The 18,493-nt window shown below is 40.2% G+C and overlaps 2 protein-coding genes across 2 annotated transcripts; both read left to right on the forward strand.

The window, feature by feature from the left end:
• Positions 1-1,058: 1,058 nt before the first annotated feature.
• Positions 1,059-6,955, forward strand: LOC133396141 (zona pellucida sperm-binding protein 4-like). Its single transcript, XM_061665626.1, has 11 exons — positions 1,059-1,431; positions 2,419-2,519; positions 2,585-2,765; positions 3,321-3,443; positions 3,789-3,958; positions 4,044-4,141; positions 4,583-4,731; positions 5,257-5,431; positions 5,807-5,942; positions 6,740-6,814; positions 6,886-6,955. The coding sequence occupies exons 1-11, from the start codon at positions 1,059-1,061 to the stop codon at positions 6,892-6,894; spliced, it is 1,590 nt and encodes a 529-aa protein (XP_061521610.1). The 3' UTR covers positions 6,895-6,955.
• A 751-nt stretch (positions 6,956-7,706) lies between these two features.
• Positions 7,707-18,098, forward strand: cndp2 (carnosine dipeptidase 2). Its single transcript, XM_061665084.1, has 12 exons — positions 7,707-7,954; positions 11,100-11,183; positions 11,473-11,616; positions 12,721-12,883; positions 13,964-14,052; positions 14,248-14,448; positions 14,533-14,617; positions 15,641-15,801; positions 15,878-16,042; positions 16,698-16,839; positions 17,703-17,850; positions 17,922-18,098. The coding sequence occupies exons 2-12, from the start codon at positions 11,124-11,126 to the stop codon at positions 17,989-17,991; spliced, it is 1,428 nt and encodes a 475-aa protein (XP_061521068.1). The 5' UTR covers positions 7,707-7,954; positions 11,100-11,123; the 3' UTR covers positions 17,992-18,098.
• The last annotated feature ends 395 nt before the right edge of the window (positions 18,099-18,493 follow it).

An 18,493-nucleotide genomic window follows, 5' to 3' on the forward strand; every position in this document is an offset into this window, starting at 1 on the left:
TGAATTTAAAGGTCCCCTATTTTGGCTATTTCCACCTCTATACAGTGACATGGACTTAAAAGTGTCAATTTCATAAAAAACAAAAACAAAAACACCTTGGTCACACCTTTGTCATACGAATGTCCAGAAAAGCCTCCTTTGACAGCTTATTCTCGTCCCTGTGTGGCATTAAAGATGATCCCAAGCTATGTGGAGACAAGGATTAGCATTCCAGTCAATTCGGATCTGGTGACTCCGTAATGTTGTGTTGCTAACCAAAATGTAAATATGTAAACCGCATGTAAACAACACTCAAATAATTGTGGAGTCTTACCGCAGGATGTAACCGTTGAAGTTTCCTGCGCAGTAGTTAAGATAATCCTACTTTGTGGAGTCTGAGTTCAGCGTTCCGGTAAATTCTGACACGTGGTCACTCTGCAATGTCGTGCTGCTCACCAAAACAGAAGCACCTACTGACACACTTTCAGATTAATTAAAGTGTGGAGTCTTACCAAATGTTGTTAAGATGGTCTTACATTATGTGGAGACTGCGTCTTTAGTGACTTCACGTTCGAATAGATTCTGATATGTGGTCACTCCACAATATTTTGTGTTTGTTCTATTATTACTGTTACCTTGCTTTAAATTCTAGTTTCACTTGATACAAATTGGAATTATACTGCTAATATTACTCCGTAAATGTACAAATAAAAGCCTCCCCACCAATTCGAGACCTCGCCCATCTGTAGTTTAGTAAACACCCCTGGATGGAAATGCTTCCCAATAGAGCAATTTTAAAGTATATAAATTGAAGGGATAAATATGTGCCGAGACAATGTACAATATTTGAATCGTTTATGGTCATATAAGTAGAAGAGGACAGATTTTATATTGTACATATTTTTGCATATGATATAATTAGATGTGAATGGTGATTGACATTGCACACCTGCCTTTGATTTGGCTGGGATTCAACCAATCAGAAGCCACCAGGTGTGATCAATTAAGCACCACCTGAAACACAACGTGGAGGTTGCAAAGATTCTGCCACGTCACATTTGTTTTCTGTCGGGGTCCATATGGGTTGCCTCTGGCTGCTGGTGGTCCTGACCTGGGGTCTTCTGGTTTCGGGACGGGAACAGGAAGACGAAACGGCACTTTTTGAAGAGGAACCCAAGACTGAAATGTTAGATGACGACGGCGTTAACAGCAGTGATTACGATGACGACGATGACGATTTTCCTGATCCTGAAGGAGTGAAAACATTGGACTCCGAACCTGTAAAAGGGGGCGGGGCGACACTCTCAATCCACGAGGAATCCGTCGGGTCCCCTCCGAGGGGATGGACAAGCACCACCGACCCGAGTCGAAGTGGACTCCGAGTAACGTGTGACGACGAAGGCTTCAGGATCTTTCTCGTGGCTGGTCAGTTCAGTGATGTAAAAGTTTTGGGTAGGTGCTTTTCATATGAAAATTATCATCAGTAACTACAGTTTACAGCAATTAAAAATATGTTCTACTATCCATGTGCTCAATGTGAAATTTGCACATTAGTCAATATAATGGACAGTAATTCAAAAGCTTTTTGCATATTAATTATTCATTTTAAAATTACAAATCAGTCACTACAGTGGACCGCTGTTCTTTTATACTGTTCTCGTCTTGATGTGAAAATTGTGCATCAGTTACTACAGTAAATTGTCATCCAAAAGCTGTGTTTCCATTCGCCTGCTTGACATGAAAGTTGCGTACCAGTTACTACAGTGGATGCCGATTTTTTTTTTTTTTTTTTTTTTTTTTTTTTTTTTTTTTTTTTTAAAAGCTGTTTTTCTGTTGTTTTCACTAGATGTGAAAGTTGTACCTCAGTCACTACAGTGATTCAGAAGCTGTGTTTTACATGCATGAGACTTCTGAAAGTTGCCAGTCAGTACAGTGGGCATCTATTTAAAATGTGTGATTAAAAGCCTGCTTCACATGCGGTACGTTGCCCATCAGTCATTATAGTAGAAGCTTTAAAAGCTTTTTTGGCAGGCTTGATATGAAAGTTTCAAATCATCCACTATGGGGAAAAGCTATTAAAACACTGTTCTTTTGCTAGGTGTAAACGTTGCAATTACAGTGGACTGCAAAAAAAGGCTGTGGCTTTTATATGCATCCTATATGTGAAAGTTGCCCATCAGTTACTACAATGGAAAGCAATTCAAATCATATCAAGGCCCGTGTGTAAATGAACACAGCTTTTGCATAGATGTCCAACTTTGACAAGTACTATAGTGCCTGAGCTACAACGTTGACAAAGAATTGCACACAGAAGAAAATGGCTTTTGAGTAGCTGTCCCCCTGTTGTGATTTTTTTTATTTTTATTTTTATTTTTTTCCCCTCCTCGAAGCATTCATCACTATTGTATTAAGTTAAAATAATTCCCGGCCTTTCTCCAGGCTCTGAGGACACATCTGCTGATCACACTCAATGTGGTCTCAACGTGAGCCGTTTCGAGAGCACCTTAACCGTGCCTTTTACCGGATGCCACGTGGAGACTGTAAGTCATCCATTATTTGTCATTTTCATACAAATGAATGGACTGAAATGCAAAAGGACTTCCAGACCAACGGCTACAGCCTGCAACTGTTGTATGAAGATGAGTTCGGTGAGGCCCGAGTCGCCACGGTGTCGTGCCGTCCGGAGTCCGCCCCTGGCCTGCAGCCTCGCGCCGGCGTCCCACCTGGCTCACCTGCGTCAAGGTGCCGCACGCCGCCACCACCGCAAACCCCACCAAGGGCACAACGTGAGTACTCGGTGACTCCACAGATCACTTCATTTAGCGTGAATAGTGAAATGATTTAATGCACTGGTTCTCAATCTGAGGTCATCAATATCATTTTAAAGAAATGTGACCTTACTCTTCATATGGGGCCCGACGCACATAAGAAACAAACATAATTAAAAAAACTAATTGTATGTATCCTCACATAAATCTGACATCCCTTCATGAATGTGTTGGTTATTTTAAGGCGTAGTCTTTGTTGGGGGGGAATAAAGGTGTCTTTTCTAAAATGAGAAGCCTAATAGGTTGAGAAAACATTTTTAAAAAATGTAAAATATTACAAAAAGTTGTATTTTGAAAATTGAGGGTTTAGGGTTAGGGTTTTTTTCACTAAAAAGTATGAATTTATTATAAGATTATGATTTTTTTTTAGAGTCAAATAGACAACTTTTAAATGTCATTTAGGGGTACATGTGGTAGTCGTGGTTTTTTGGTTTAGGATTAAGAGGGGGCCCTTGTAAAGTGTCCTTGGACTCCAAAAACTTGAGCAATCCCTGAGTTAATGTTTGACTTCAGACTGTGCCGTGGCCCCTGAAGAGCAGCTGCCTTGTGGCCATTCTGGAATCTTGCCTGCTGATTGTGAGACCAAGGGATGCTGTGTGAATCCTTTTTCATATGAATGCTACTATCCAATGGACGGTAAAATAATTTTGTTCATGCTTATTTTTTGGGTGTAGCAATTTGCTGTCAACCATCTCGTTCTGCTTCTTTTTCTCGTTCTATTATGTGTTTTTCTGCTCTCCAGCTTTGCTTTATAAGCTTTTTTTTTTTTCTGTAGTACACTGTCACACTCTGACACTGTGCTGCTTCAGGATTTTGGTGGAGCAGTCACTGTGATTCAGTCTCAGGATTTTTGTGGAGCACACTCTTTCGCTCTGAGCTTCTTTTTCAAGATTTTTGCAGTCTCACACTGTCTTTTTTCAGGATTTTTACGCTTGACTTTAGTGTTCAGCTTACTTATTAACTTAAAATTGTCCATTACAGAGTGCACGGTAGATCTCCATTTTGTTTTCATCATCCGCTCCACATACACATCCTTGCCTCTGAACCCCACCCACCTGGTGATTCCCGGAACAGACTGCAAACCTGTTGTGGTGAACGTCGACTTTGCCATCTTTAAGTTCAAAGTAACCGAATGTGGGACACGCACATATGTAAGTTGTCAGTTATAGTTACACGTAGCAATGTAAGGTTGTACTCTTTTGCGTTGTACTGCCTCAAAACTTGATTAACTTTCAGGACATTGGCATGACAAGGTTCTACCTGGCTGAGGTCCAGACTCTAGTACGAGCTCTCAACCTCAAGTATGGCATCATCACAAGAACGGATCCATTGAGGTTGTCATTATTACTAAATGAAAGTGTTCTTTGCCAGGGGTTCTCAAACGGTTCTCAAACGTTCTTTGCCAGGGGTTCTCAAACGTTTTGGGTCCAAGGACACATAACGGGTGAAATTTTTCCGAGCGCCCCTCATAGCCCAAACACCAATTAAACAGAACTACCATGTGCACGCCTAAATGCCATGGGAATTATTTTTTATTTTTTTAAATATTTTTTTTATTTTATTTTTTTCAAACGTTTCAATCAAAAAATATTCATGACCGCGTTAATATATAAAAAATGACTTCAATTGAAATTCAATCCAGTGTCGAGAACTGACCTGCACTGCTTCCATTTGGTTGCTATATTTAGTGACTTTTCCGGCTCTTCTAGTGACATGTTTTTGTGATACTACATGATTTATTGCAAATTACTTAAACTTGTCTTCCTCCATTTTAGGTTCCTGGTGGAGTGTCGCTACAGTTTAGCTGCTCGCGACCAGCAGCCGTTCGCCAGTGTCGGCTACATGGTGAAGATCCCGAGTCGCAACCTTCCGTCGTCCATCCCCTCTGATGGTTTATACGGCGTTCAATTGAGGATTGCTACAGGTCCGAATTAGGGCTGGGATTCGCCGAGTAACTTGCGAAACTGTGATATCACGCTATCGGCCGTGTAGCAAGATCACGGTACAGTGATTCATCACAATCTTTGTAACTGAAGTGAAAACCTGAAAACCTATAGAGACAGCAAAACGATATCCCACGACTATTTTTTTGATAAAGTGATATCTAATTTTCTATGTGGTGATACAATATCACACTACATGTAGCAAAATATCACAATATATATGTGGCTACCGGAGACAAATTCCTTGTGTTTTGGACATACTTGGCAAAAAAAGATGATTCTGATTCTGACATAACACGATTTAAAAAAATAAATAAAACTGTCATCAAAATATCAGTTTAACTGAAGTGAAAACCTCTGGACGCAGGTGATACAATATCACACTTATTTATCAAAACACTATCGTTAAAAAGTGAAAAGTTCAAGCCATGAGTGATATCGATCTTTGTTTGAATATGAAGCCTGTGACTTATTTGCTGTTTGATTCTGTACTTAATTCCAAACAGATAAGACCTTTTCTACTTTCCTGCCTTCCTTCCCAACGTTGCGCTACATCCTGGGGAAACCGGTTTATTTGGAACTGAGCATATTGTCTCCCAAACCCAACGCGACTATTCTGGTCAAGTACTGTCTGGCGTACCCTCGCTCTGCAACGAACGCCCTGGTGCTCGTTTACGAAGGGTAAGCCATCATCTCGACCCTTCAACTTGTATCGTTTTTGCCCATTTTTATCTTACAGTTAGGGATGGATTATCGATTAATACGAATATTTGTCATTACCTTTTCTTTTAATACCATTTTTATTCTGTAGTTTGAAGTGCATACCTGCTGACCTGCACTGCTTTCACTAACATGGTTGCCAACAGAGTATTCTAGTTTACAAAACAGTCAGTGTTTCCAACTTAGCAACTTGGTTAACTTGCTATGTTTAGTGACTTTTCAAACCCCTCTAGTGAGTATTGGACAAAGACAGATTTTTATTTTATTTTTTTATGGTCAATCATCTGACATGACTGATTTGTATTGTCTTACAAGGAATGTTGTTGTTCTCTGTAGGTGTGCCAACCCTAATGACCCAAATGTGGCCATCCTGGAAGTGAGCAACTTGCAACAAAATTGCCACCAGAGGCATTTTGAGGTCAAGGCATTTCAGTTTATGGACGTTAAGACCAAGAGGTACCTTGATGAACAAGTGAGTATCTGGAAAGGCTTTCAAGTCTAGCTTCTACTGACTGTGTAGATGGTAACTATGGAAAGCAGTTTGAGCATTGATATCCAGCTCAAGGTCCATGCACTAGTATGCTAGTGCATGTCCTCCCAAGTAAGATGATTCAGCACTCTAGTAAAACAACTAGGGAGCACTAGTAGGATGATGAAGTGGTACTACTTGCGGAATGTTACTCATATTACCATCCATTTTCTGAGCCGCTTCTCCTCACTAGGGTCACGGGCATGCTGGAGCCTATCCCAGCTGTCATCGGGCAGGAGGCGGGGTACACCCTGAACTGGTTGCCAGCCAATCGCAGGGCACATACAACCATTCGCACTCACATGCACACCTACGGGCAATTTAGAGTCTCCAATTCATGCATGTTTTTGGGATGTGGGAGGAAACCGGAGTGCCCGGAGAAAACCCACGCAGGCACGTGGAGAACATGCAAACTCCACACAGGCGGGGCCGGGGATTGAACCCAGGTCCTCAGAACTGTGAGGCTGACGCTCTAACCAGTCGTCCACCGTGCCGCCTAATCGTAATACAGTTTTTCTAATAGTGTGCCTTCCTCGTGCTACTAGTGCACTGAATTGTCTTACTAGTTAATGTACCTTAAGTTGGAAAACAAGGATAATGAATAAATGCTCAAATTGTCACGCTACTAGTGCACTGAATTGTCTTACGAGTTAATGTACCTTAAGTTGGATAACAAGGATAATGCTCAAACAGCTTGTATAAGTAACTCCAAACTATACTGTATCTGTTGACCCCCACAGATCCACTTCATGTGCTCTTCAGAGGTTTGCTGGTCTGATGAGAAGACTTGTGAAGAGCGCTGCTTTGATGGAAAAGTAAGATTTTAAACAGTGCATATCTGTGTCGTAGTATAAATACAATATCTTAATGTTCCTTTTCTTTGCAGGTACCATAAGGACTCGCAGCCAGTGGACACGAACCTAAAAGGTGTGATTCTACATTAAACAGACTGCCAAATGTATCCTGTTGTGCATTCATTTCCCGTTACATCATGCATCAATAGGTCACTCAAATTAATGGTGTTACATTTGATTTATGTTCATCAAGACTAGTCAAGATTCATATAGCCTACAGGTGGATCTTAATCAATGAAAGTACTGTGGAAAACTAAATTGTCTGAGGAGTTCAATTCCAAAAGTGGAACTTACTATACTATTCACTATACAGAATAAAATAGTTTGTGATATTTAAAAAATAATAATAATAATAATAAAAAAATATATATATTTTTTAAATATAGCTTACATTTGAAAAGTTACCATCTCAATGAATGTGTACGAGTTATTTATATGTAGGGCAAAATAAATTTTCTCATTACTGACGTAACTCAATAATTTGCATTGAGCGACAAATCGTGATTGCACAAAAAATGTTGGCGTTAAATATTTTTATTTTAATGAACAATTATAAATGTTCAGATACAACATACGTTGACATCTAGTAATTTCTACGAAAAAATAATTTGAAAATATAAATTCGTGTGACGAATAAACCCAAACCCACAATCCTTTGCGCAATTAACATGTCAGCAAAATAGTCGCTCAGGTATTTTATCTGGCCCGTCGCCCTTTATCTCTTTCTGTATATTTTCTCTCTTAGTACAATAAATAAAACATTTTAAGTCAAAATTGGTTGAGAATTTTATGTAATAGACGAAGCCGGTGCAGTAACCCGGAAGTGTTAGTCAGGTGGATACAGTCACGTGAGTAACAGCGGCACGCGTCATAAAAAAAAAAAAAGTACCGGTGCATTGAAAATTATTATAGTTACTGTTTTGTCTTTAATCCACAAACGGGCAACCGGGCCATTGCATCAGATTTTATCGGAAATGTTTGTATTTTAGGTTTAATTAAAGCTAGCCCTGCTGTTGAACGTGAACCTGACGGTTAGCTACTTGTCGCTCAACTGTTGGGGACAGCGCGACAAAACTTGCCTTCGTAAAACTCTTGTATTAGGTAAGTGTAAAAATACCAATCTATGTGTCTAGAGCTATCTGTTATGATTTAGCAAAACCATTAAGGCACTGTTAAGTAACCCTTAACAACCCTTTAAATGCAGCTAGTGTTGATAACCCGGTTAAAATCGTGCAAAATTCAATTATGGCATGCTCTGAATGTAGAAACTCCTTTAACGTATTTGGCGTAATTCACACACAAGGCAAATTCATAGTTCTTTACAGAGGCAAAAAAAAGTGATTAAAAGCAAGATCCAATAAAAAGATGAAACTCAAGCTCCAATCCCCCATAAAAGCTGTTGAGATGAAAACGAAATAAAAGACAGCAAATTGCCCAGTGGTGTACATATACATCTTAAATTCTAATAATTGTTCCATGAAATTGTATCTATTCTGTTAATTTCGTATCGTTTCTGTTGCCTGCTCGTGGATGTTGGATTTATTTTTTTTGTCCACTCAGATTTTTGCCATCTTCATCTAATCTGCCCATGCAAAATGGGATTGTTTCTTTTACAAATCAGATTTCAAATTTGCCCTCCCGAGGCCAGCCTTCTAATTGGTTTTTCAGAGCACAACCTGTTAAAACCAACTTTAAGTAAACGTCTGTAGTGGTAGTCTGTATCAAGTTAGTCACAAAAAAAGATGTTTAAAACATATATATATTATATAATATAAATAAATGAAGGAATGAGTGAATGTGAATACAAATAAAGATGGCGTCACGAGTGGTTTGGCCATCTGCCTCACAGTTCTGAGGACCTGGGTTCAAATCCGGCCTCGCCTGTGTGGAGTTTGCATGTTCTCCCTGTGCCTGCGTGGGTTTTCTATGGGTACGCTGTTTTCCTCCCATATTTTAAAAACATGCATGGTAGGTTAAATTAAGACTATAAAGTGTCAATGTGAGTGTGAATGATTTTGTCTATGTGTGCCTTGTGACTGGCTGGTGCCTTGTGACTGGCTGGTGACCAGTTCCGGGTGTACCTCGTCTCTTTCCCAGAGTCCGCTGGGATAGGCGCTAGCACACCTGCAACCCTAGTGAGCACAAGTGGTGCGGAAAATGGATGGATGGATATATATATAAAGACACCATTAAATTAGTGAACAAAGTTTTTAGGCCAGGGTTGTACTGACGTTTTGAGCATTCTTGAGCGTTCAGAAAATGTGTTCCACATTTGAGGAGTATAAAAATGGAATTCTGCTGACGTGATTTGCTTCTTGTTCACGAAACACTCAATAAGCCTGCACCTGCAGGGAGTGGCAGCTGGTCAATAGAGGGCGCTAGGGCGCTGCCCTACCTCTGCTGAGTCACCTTGAAAAGAACAAAAGTGAACAAATTCAAATACAATATTATAACATCCATCCAGCCATCCATCCATTTTCAACACCGCTTATCCTGGTTAGGGTCGTGGGGCGCTGGAGCTCTTCCCAGCTGACTTCGGGCGAAAGACGGACTACACCCTGAACTGGTCGCCAGTCAGTCGCAGGGCACCTATAGACACAGACAACTATTCGCACTCACATTCACATCGTCACTGAGTGGGGACTGAAACCATGCTGCCCGCACCAAAGTCACTGTACCACTACACCATCAGTGACCATATTATAACACAAATATTACAAATTATAAGTACAGTATATCTATCTTTGTATCTAGATGAATAGGAGAAATACAGTTAATGATAAGCAAGATTGATTCTTTTATTTCTGGTTCTGTCTTTCTATGATGTAACTTCCAGTTTAGGGCGCAGGGACACTTTAGCAATTGACTCTGGTCTCGTTAAATGTATGACGTGGAGTCCTGTACAATAGAAAAGATATTGCCGAGGTAGGGCGTTGGATTCCAGTGGCCATTAGCCTATCACGTTAAACGGAGTTGCCGTTATTGTATCGCTTTCCATGCACACTTAATTTGACCTTCTCTAAGCTTTTACAGGAAATGCACATGTTCAACTATTCAATGTTTCAGTGGTTTTATCACAACTCCATGTTGACAAACAACGAGCTGAAAGGCAAAAGAATAATAGCACTCTCTCGTATAGTACTTTATAAAAACAATAGCATAAATGCATGGAATGTAAAGAAATAAAAAGTTTGTTCATCATTATTTCATGCATTCATTAAATGGTTGACTACTATGTTTTAGTGTTACAGTAAACTTCAACGTGGAGTGGCAATAAACTGCATTTTTTCGAAGATTTTTTTCACTATCTGCCGAGCTGCTGATTGTTGTGAAGTCGTGCTCGTATCTCAGATATTAGCTCGCAAGTCAAAGCAAAAACATATCATCTGAGCGCTGCCTCGTATCTCAAAAAACATGTAAGTCGTCTAGCACTGCTTACTGTATATTGTTGTCTCGGCGAAGTTGATCGCGTCCTAGCATGCCTCACGGCTGAGTTTGCAAATTGTTCCCCTTTTATTACACGTGTTCCAAAATGTACAGTTTAACATCTGAACTCTTAGTGTGGACCGTTAAGGGCGGGGCCCTTTGATTGGCGGTTGTGACGGGCTTGAACGTTGGCTCAAGTCAGGGAGTCTGTGTGTAGAGTGCTTGGGCTGGAGTTGTAGTGTATGTTGTGTATTCTCAATTGAAGTGCACCAGCGATCGTATCATTCTTAACCACATACGAGTGCCTTATATTTTGCTTAGGAGTCTAGTGTATCAAACTAACATCTTCTCAGCATTTTGTTGACTGACTCCCGGCTGTGACGATCTTTTTTGTCACATTCAATTCCTTTTCAACACCTTAGTGGAAATGGTAAAGTTCGATTAAGTAAGTGACTGTGAAAGACAAGTGTTGTCTTGTTGACATAAATTTTCTGCTAATGTTAAGAAGACTCTACGTGTGTTTGTGGGTGGGGGTCAAGACCTGAGGATGATGCATTTTTCCAAATAATAGACAATTGAATGCTCTAAATGTGTGAGCACACGTTTTTGTTATGTAGATTTGCAAGTTTTGTGACGTGTCACCTTTTTTTGTCCGAATGGAGTTGCCGCACAGCTGCAGATTTAGTTCCCTATGCGCTTTGGGTAACCAAACACTGTGTTGTCAGCAAGTAGGTGGAGTTAGTCCACAACACACCCCTCTTAAAGCAGCGCTGTGCTGGAGGTTGTCTGACGCCATTCTCCCTCTGTCAAACCCCCTCAGCTCCTTCTTTCCAGGTCGGACAAAATGGCTCATCTCCCTGCTCTTTTCCAGTATGTGGACGAACACCAGGAGCTTTATGTGAAGGTAAGATGGCCTCGCCCATGGGCTCGAGGCTACACTAACTTATTATGCTGTAGGAACCATTTCCATCAACATATATTTCCTTTCAGTTGCAATTTCATGTGTTATAAAGTCTTCAGAGTGCCATACAAAATTAATGAAAACATATGATGCAATCATCAAGCAACTGATTATTGTTATATATTATGAGCATTTGTGGTCTAAATGTTTAGAGACTTTTTAGAACAGTTTTGCATGGCGGGCCACAGGTTGCCCACACCTGCTTTGTTAACATTCAGTTGTTCTTGACCAGCGCTTGGCGGAATGGGTGGGCGTCCAGAGCGTGTCCGCCTGGCCGGAGAAGCGTGGCGAGATCAAGAAGATGATGCAAATGGCCGCCAAGGACATTGAGCGACTGGGCGGCACAGTGGAGATGGTGGACATCGGTCAACAGAAGGTGACAACATGCTTTTATTCTGCTTACTTGCTCCCTAATCGATTGTGTGGAATTGCTTATCGATTAATCGTGTGCAAGTGTGCCACGCTGTTGAGTTGCTCGCAACTCTTTTGCTGTCTACTGTAGAGAAGTGCAACATGACAATCACTAGTATTAATAATAAGGTACAAACATAAACAAAGAGCAGCGTTTTAGGAGGTATTGAGGGAACAATTGAATACAAATAAAAACAAACAGAAGAAAACAGGATTTAGATGTGTGTTACTCGCCAGCGGAATAACCTCTGGCTGTTGGAAAACTGCAGTTGCTTGTTGGCTTTCAAACTCAGTTTGCAGCAAATGTGACGTCATGCATGCTTTGATCATGACATCTTTAATCCCGGCACCGGTTTTACTGCTCTAAAGAGATTTCAATCTTGCTCCTCTTTTCATCTCTAACAGCTTTAATTATCATGTGCATCAAGAGGGAATAAAAAAGTGCCAATGTGAAGGGAGCTATTGTGTGTTTTGATTGGAGAGTAAGATTTTGTATGGTTATTTGTGATTGTATTATTTTATGTTGCATGTTTTGGTTATATGTTGTGTACATATACATAATACAGTCTGCTGTCTTCTTTGTACTTGCTTTTATTTTGCCTTGTTTTTCTCTGCTGTCTACAGTCGGGTCGGCATCGTGAATGAGAAACTGTTCTCAGTTGCCTTAGCTGGTTAAAAATGGTTAAATTACGTAAACATGTTCCATGTTGGTATATGATATGGTAAGTAATAAATAATCTTATTGTATTGTGCTACTGTAATATTTGTACAATTAGTGCAAATTGTGTTGTATATATTGTATATAACACACTATGTACGTTATGTGAAACCTCTGTTTATGTATATGTATGCATAATGTGTATTAACCACTACAGAAACATGAAAAAAAAGATTTTGGTCATGACAAATTCTGATTTCTAACACTGTATGTACGAAATACTGTATATAGATCAGCAGTAAAAATAACAATTCGATGACTCATCTGTAATATTCCAAATTATCAAGTAGATTTAGTGGAATATCCATCCCTATTTCAATGTCCAGATGAGAGTGTTTCTATTTGACGCAGCTTCCGAGCGGGGAGGAGATCCCGCTGCCCCCCATCATTCTGGGACGGCTGGGCTCCGACCCAGGCAAGAAGACCGTGTGCATCTACGGCCACCTCGACGTCCAGCCCGCCAACGTTGACGACGGCTGGGACACGGAACCGTTCACTATGGTGGAGAAAGACGGTGAGGGTATAAAGGCACTTTCAGTCTCTGGTTTTGAAATGATTTGTAATGCTTTCAAGAGTCCTGTGATTACTTTCGCTACTGCATTGTACATGCATTCTCTGCAGACATGTCTTGATAACACATTCGAGAAGTAAACACATGCCTGAGGTGAAACTGTCAATTAGTTATTCATCCATAACAACTAGTGTTTGGACTGTCAATATCTTACGGGCGTCAGTTAGTGTTTTGATCAGCGCATTGCGCCACGAAATGCATGCTGTGCAGCTTTTATCAGCTGATCCTATCACCGTTCACGCTCATTTCCAAAGTCCTTTCCAAGTCATCACGGCTTATCTTGCCGCTCCCAATGTAGAACTAGGCAGAAAGGGTCATTACCTTGTTTTGTAGTCGCTATTGTTCCCGCTTGCACATTGAAGAGCCAACTTGGACTCGGTTGCTCTCCAAAACAGCAGCACCTATCGCATAAACTGTATCAAGTGTGGAGACTTGGCGCTTACCCTTCAAAACATTAAATATAATCGTGTGTTATGTTGAGATGGGGACCTGCGATCATTTCACAATGTTGTGTTAATGTTGATGTTACGAGGGAGCGACGGTACGCGACTTACTTGTTCTGATCATTCTTCCTCTGTTCTGGTTGTTGTTTCATTCTTTTCCCCATAATTACTGTACTCGTTTTTATATAATTTTAATTGCCACTTTCACTTGAGATCGTGACTTGTAATATATATTATACATTGTTAAATATTAGTCCCCACACTCACATTTCTGATGGTTTATCAGATGATAGAAAGCAGCACCTTCACTTCCTCTTCCCGTCGCCTCCATCATGCTTGCTCAGCTTCTATTTTGCACAACTCGTTTGTGTGTGTGTGTGTGCGCTTTTGTGCTACTATTAAAAAAAATCAATTCAAGAGAATAGCTTCAACCTAAGAACATTTTGAATGGTCTGACCAGAGCTCAGACTTCAATCCAAATGTTTGTTTTATTTTAGTTTGGTTGTGGAATTGTCCAGCCAAAGCCCAGACGAAAATTCAATTTCACTTGAAAATGCTGTTATTTTCTTTTATTTGGCAGGAAAGCTCTATGGAAGAGGCTCCACTGACGACAAGGGTCCTGTGCTGGCTTGGTTTAACTGCATTGAGGCTTACCAGAAGACCCAGCAGGTAAACTTCCAGCAAGAAGGGTAACGTGTGAACAGCCGATTGTAGGCGGGTGACTGTCCAAAGGTCTCCAATGCGAAATGGCCTCTCCTTGCTGTCACTTAATAATTAAGCCCACTCGCATCACCAAGTGTGTTGATTTTTACACCATTCTTTCTTTTAAATCAACCTAATCATGAGATGGTGCTTCCGTGGCAGGAGCTGCCCATCAACATCAAGTTCTGCTTTGAGGGCATGGAGGAGTCTGGATCGGAGGGCCTGGACGAACTGGTCTTCTCGCGCAAGGACACCTTCTTCAAGGACGTGGACTACGTGTGCATCTCGGACAACTACTGGCTGGGCAAGACCAAACCCTGCATCACATACGGCCTGAGAGGAATCTGCTACTTCTTCATTGAGGTGGAAGTCTTGACATTTTGATACTTTTACACCCAGCACGTTGGTATGATAAAAATAATAACAATGTTGACAATACATTTAAAGGTGGACGGCTGTGAGAAGGACCTGCACTCTGGCGTGTTTGGCGGCTCTGTTCACGAGGCCATGACGGACCTCATTACACTTATGGGCAAGTCAAGCTGCTGTTTGAATTCATAGCTGGTAGTGCATAAAGACAGTGAACATACCTGTAAGTGGAACTGGGGCTTTAGCTAATCAAGGTGGATGGACTTAGGAAAACAAAAACCCTCTAACATCTTCCTTTTTAAAATGAAAGTAAGTCCAAGTGTAGACCTAAATCAACAAATGAATGGCTTCAGCAGAAAGGAAGTTTATTTATTTTATTTTTTTGGAATGGCCTCGGAATGCGATTTTGTATCTTTTTGTATCGTTTTGTTTCTGTGACACCTTTTCTTTAAAGTTTAGGGATGGTCTAGCCAGAGCCCAGACTTCAATCCAAATTGTTATTTTATTTATTTTTTTCATTTTATTTTATTTTTATTCAATCTTTCTAAATGTCTAGCCAGAGCCCAGACCAAAAAACAATTTCATTTACATTAAATTGACATTTTGGAAGGGTTCAGCCAGAGCACAGACCACATTCCAAATGTCTTATTTTTTATTTTCAAGTAAATTACAATCAAGTATTATAATGGACTCTGCAGCGCCAATTCAAATTTATTTTATTCAAATTGAATTAAATTAGCATTTGGGAACTATCCAACCGCAGCCCATAGCACGATCCAATTTTTTATTTTATTTTATTTTATTCAAAGTTTTGGAATCTTCCACCCAAAGCCCAGATCAAAATGTAATTGTATTTGAATTAAATTAACATTTCTCATGATAAAGTCTTAATTTTATATATATGTTTTTTATTAATGTTTCTTCTTCACTGTCAGAAGAAAGTGGGTTCCTATCTCTGCTCTGGTCTCCCTGTGTGGAGTTAGTGTGTCCTCCTCGTGGTTTTAAATTCAGAAAATGATCAGCCAGAGCCTTGACCGAAATCCAATCAAAAAGCACTCTTGGTGTGCCCTGGAAGGGGACTGTCTGCAACGGATGCCCTCACAATCTGAGAGCTTTAGAATGCTTGGGAAGGGTTAGTTTCTTTGTTTTCCACAAATGTGACCATTTGTGTTGTCTCCTTCGACAGGCTCCCTGGTGGACAGGAAGGGGAAGATCTTGATTCCTGGCATGTATGACGACGTGGCTCCTTTGACAGACGACGAGAGGCAACTTTACGACAGGATCGAGTTTGACTTGGAGGAGTACTGCAAAGACGTCGGTGTTGGACAGCTACTGCACAGCACCAAGGTAAGCCGAGGCCGTTGTTAACGGTAGAAACAAGGCCACCGAGCATTTGAGTCCCCGTTTTTTATCTTTTTTATAGGAGCAAATCCTAATGCACCGCTGGAGGTACCCCTCGCTCTCTCTGCACGGCATCGAGGGTGCTTTCGCCGACGCAGGCGCCAAGACTGTTATCCCGCGAAAAGTCAACGGCAAATTCTCCATCCGCCTGGTACCTGACATGGACCCCAAAGTTGTGGAGAAGAAGGTAAGACCACAAATAATTCAATCAAATTCAAATAAACTACAATACTTTGTATTAAAATACATTCAATTGAATTAAGATGAAATACAATAATATGTTAGATTGACATTTTTTTTTATTAAAATACTAGTAAAATAGGTGACACGGTGACATCTAATAGTGGAAAAGTATAGTAAATAATATAGATGGATAAAATACAAGGAAATCAAAAGAATTTAAAATAGAATACAGCAAATTACATATGAAATACTATACGTTTATTTGAAAGCCAATAAAATTGATTGAAACTAATTAAGATACAATCAAATGCAATGTAATAAAATGAAAATAAGCAAAATTTTAAAAATGAATTCCTCAGCCATTTTTTACTAGTCATCATGTGACTTTGCGGTTTGCCACAAGCGTCTGTCTGTGCCAACCTAAAAATAAAGCCTGCCAATAGACTTTGAGGAAGTACATGCCTCTCACCATTAGGGGAAAAAAAAGAAGCAAAACTACACACATCATGAAACTTATTGACTTGAAGTCACATGTGAACAGCTGACTTACTCATAATGATGATAATCCATTTCAAACCACCAGTTGCTACACATCACACAAGTCAATATTTGTTGCTTTATGTGTATTTATTCAACACGATCATTATTTTGGTTTTCAGGTGACTGACTATCTAAAGCAGAAGTTTGCCGAATTGGAGAGCCCCAACAAGCTGAACGTGTACATGGGCCACGGGGCCAAAGCCTGGGTGTCCGACTTCAACCATCCGCACTACATGGCGGGTCGCAAAGCCATGAAGACGGGTATGCACCCCGTGTCACAGAGGTGGCAAAAGTACAAACACTGTTTGGTACACAAAAGTTTGGTAAAAGCAGAAGTATAGATTAAGCTCCTTTACTTACACTGGGTATAAAAATGTTGCACACTTCTGTTCAAATGCCAGGTTTTTGTGACATACAAAAAGACCAAGATAAATCATTTCAAAACGTTTTCCACCATTATGTGACCTATAATCTGTGCAGCTAAATTGAAAACAAATGAATATTTCGTAGAGTGGAAGTAAAAATAAAATAACTGCGATAATGTGGTTGCAAAAGTGTGCCGACCCTCTTCTAACTGGGGATGTGGTTGTGTTCAGAATTAACTAATCACATTCAAACTGCCACCATTTTAGGTGCCTCGGTACATAGAATAAAGTTAAGCTGTTCTGGTCGGCCTTTCTTGACATTTTCACAGTCACATCTTACAGTTTTGAAATAATTTATCTTGGTCAAATTTTTTTCATATCACGAAAAGGGGTAGACTTTTTATATAATAGAAATAATAACTATCAAACTAACTAACACCTTTAAAAACATTTACAAAGTTCTTTGAGAGACCAAGTAGAACACAAAACATAAACAAAACACACCTTAAGAAACCAACGTTATAATCATATAAAAACAACGACGACAACTGCCACCACCAATATCAAAAGCTGCGAGTAAAAGTAAAGTCATCAGAAAAATAAATACTCAAGTACAGTACAGATAACTGAAATATCTACTAAAGTTCAGTATTATGTATACAAGTAATTGTACGTTGCTACTACCCACCACTGCCATGTGAATTTATTATAGCCGTCCGTTTGCCGCTCATTAAACCGTCAGTCTCTGTTGCATAACAGTCTTTGGTGTGGAACCGGATCTGACGCGCGAGGGAGGCAGCATCCCCGTCACCCTGACCTTCCAGGAGGCGACGGGACGCAACGTCATGCTGCTTCCCGTCGGTTCCTCTGACGACGGCGCACACTCCCAGAATGAGAAACTCAACAGGTGCTTGACTCATTTTCAGCCTTTTGTTCAAGCATCGTGAATAAAATTCCTCATTTTATTTTTACCTTCAGATCTAACTACATTCAGGGGACCAAGATGCTTTGTGCATACTTCCATGAGGTGTCCCAGCTGCAAGAATAGATCCCAATACCACTACCCCATGGACCGCTATCAACTGTTGTATTTAGAATATCAATGAGATTTATGCTTGTCTTCCAATAATAAAAGACTTCTGTTTTCTTACTGTAGTCCTGGCTCATGAATGTCTCACTAGTTTATCCATGGAATTGTCGAGGATTACGGAAAGGGGACCGAGCCCAACCGCAAATACAAATCTATGCCTCCTCTAAAATGTTAAGAATTGCCTATAATAATACTGTAGTTTATACTGTCAATGTACCACCAATTATGATCCTGAAACCGGTTAATATTTCAAACTCCTCTTTTGTCACCCTTAGAAATCGTTTGCAGATTTTTTTGATTTTGAAAAAACCCACCTGAAGTGTGCATGTATATGCACGAGAGGAAGACTTCCTGTAACAACCCAGGTCAAACTTTTTTCTTCGTCAGATTTGACAATTCAACGTAATAGCTTAAAAGCAATTCCTATTTAGAAACTCTTTGGCCGTTCGTTATCTTGTGG

This window comes from Phycodurus eques, chromosome 20, assembly GCF_024500275.1.
Source record: "Phycodurus eques isolate BA_2022a chromosome 20, UOR_Pequ_1.1, whole genome shotgun sequence".
NCBI lineage: Eukaryota > Metazoa > Chordata > Actinopteri > Syngnathiformes > Syngnathidae > Phycodurus > Phycodurus eques.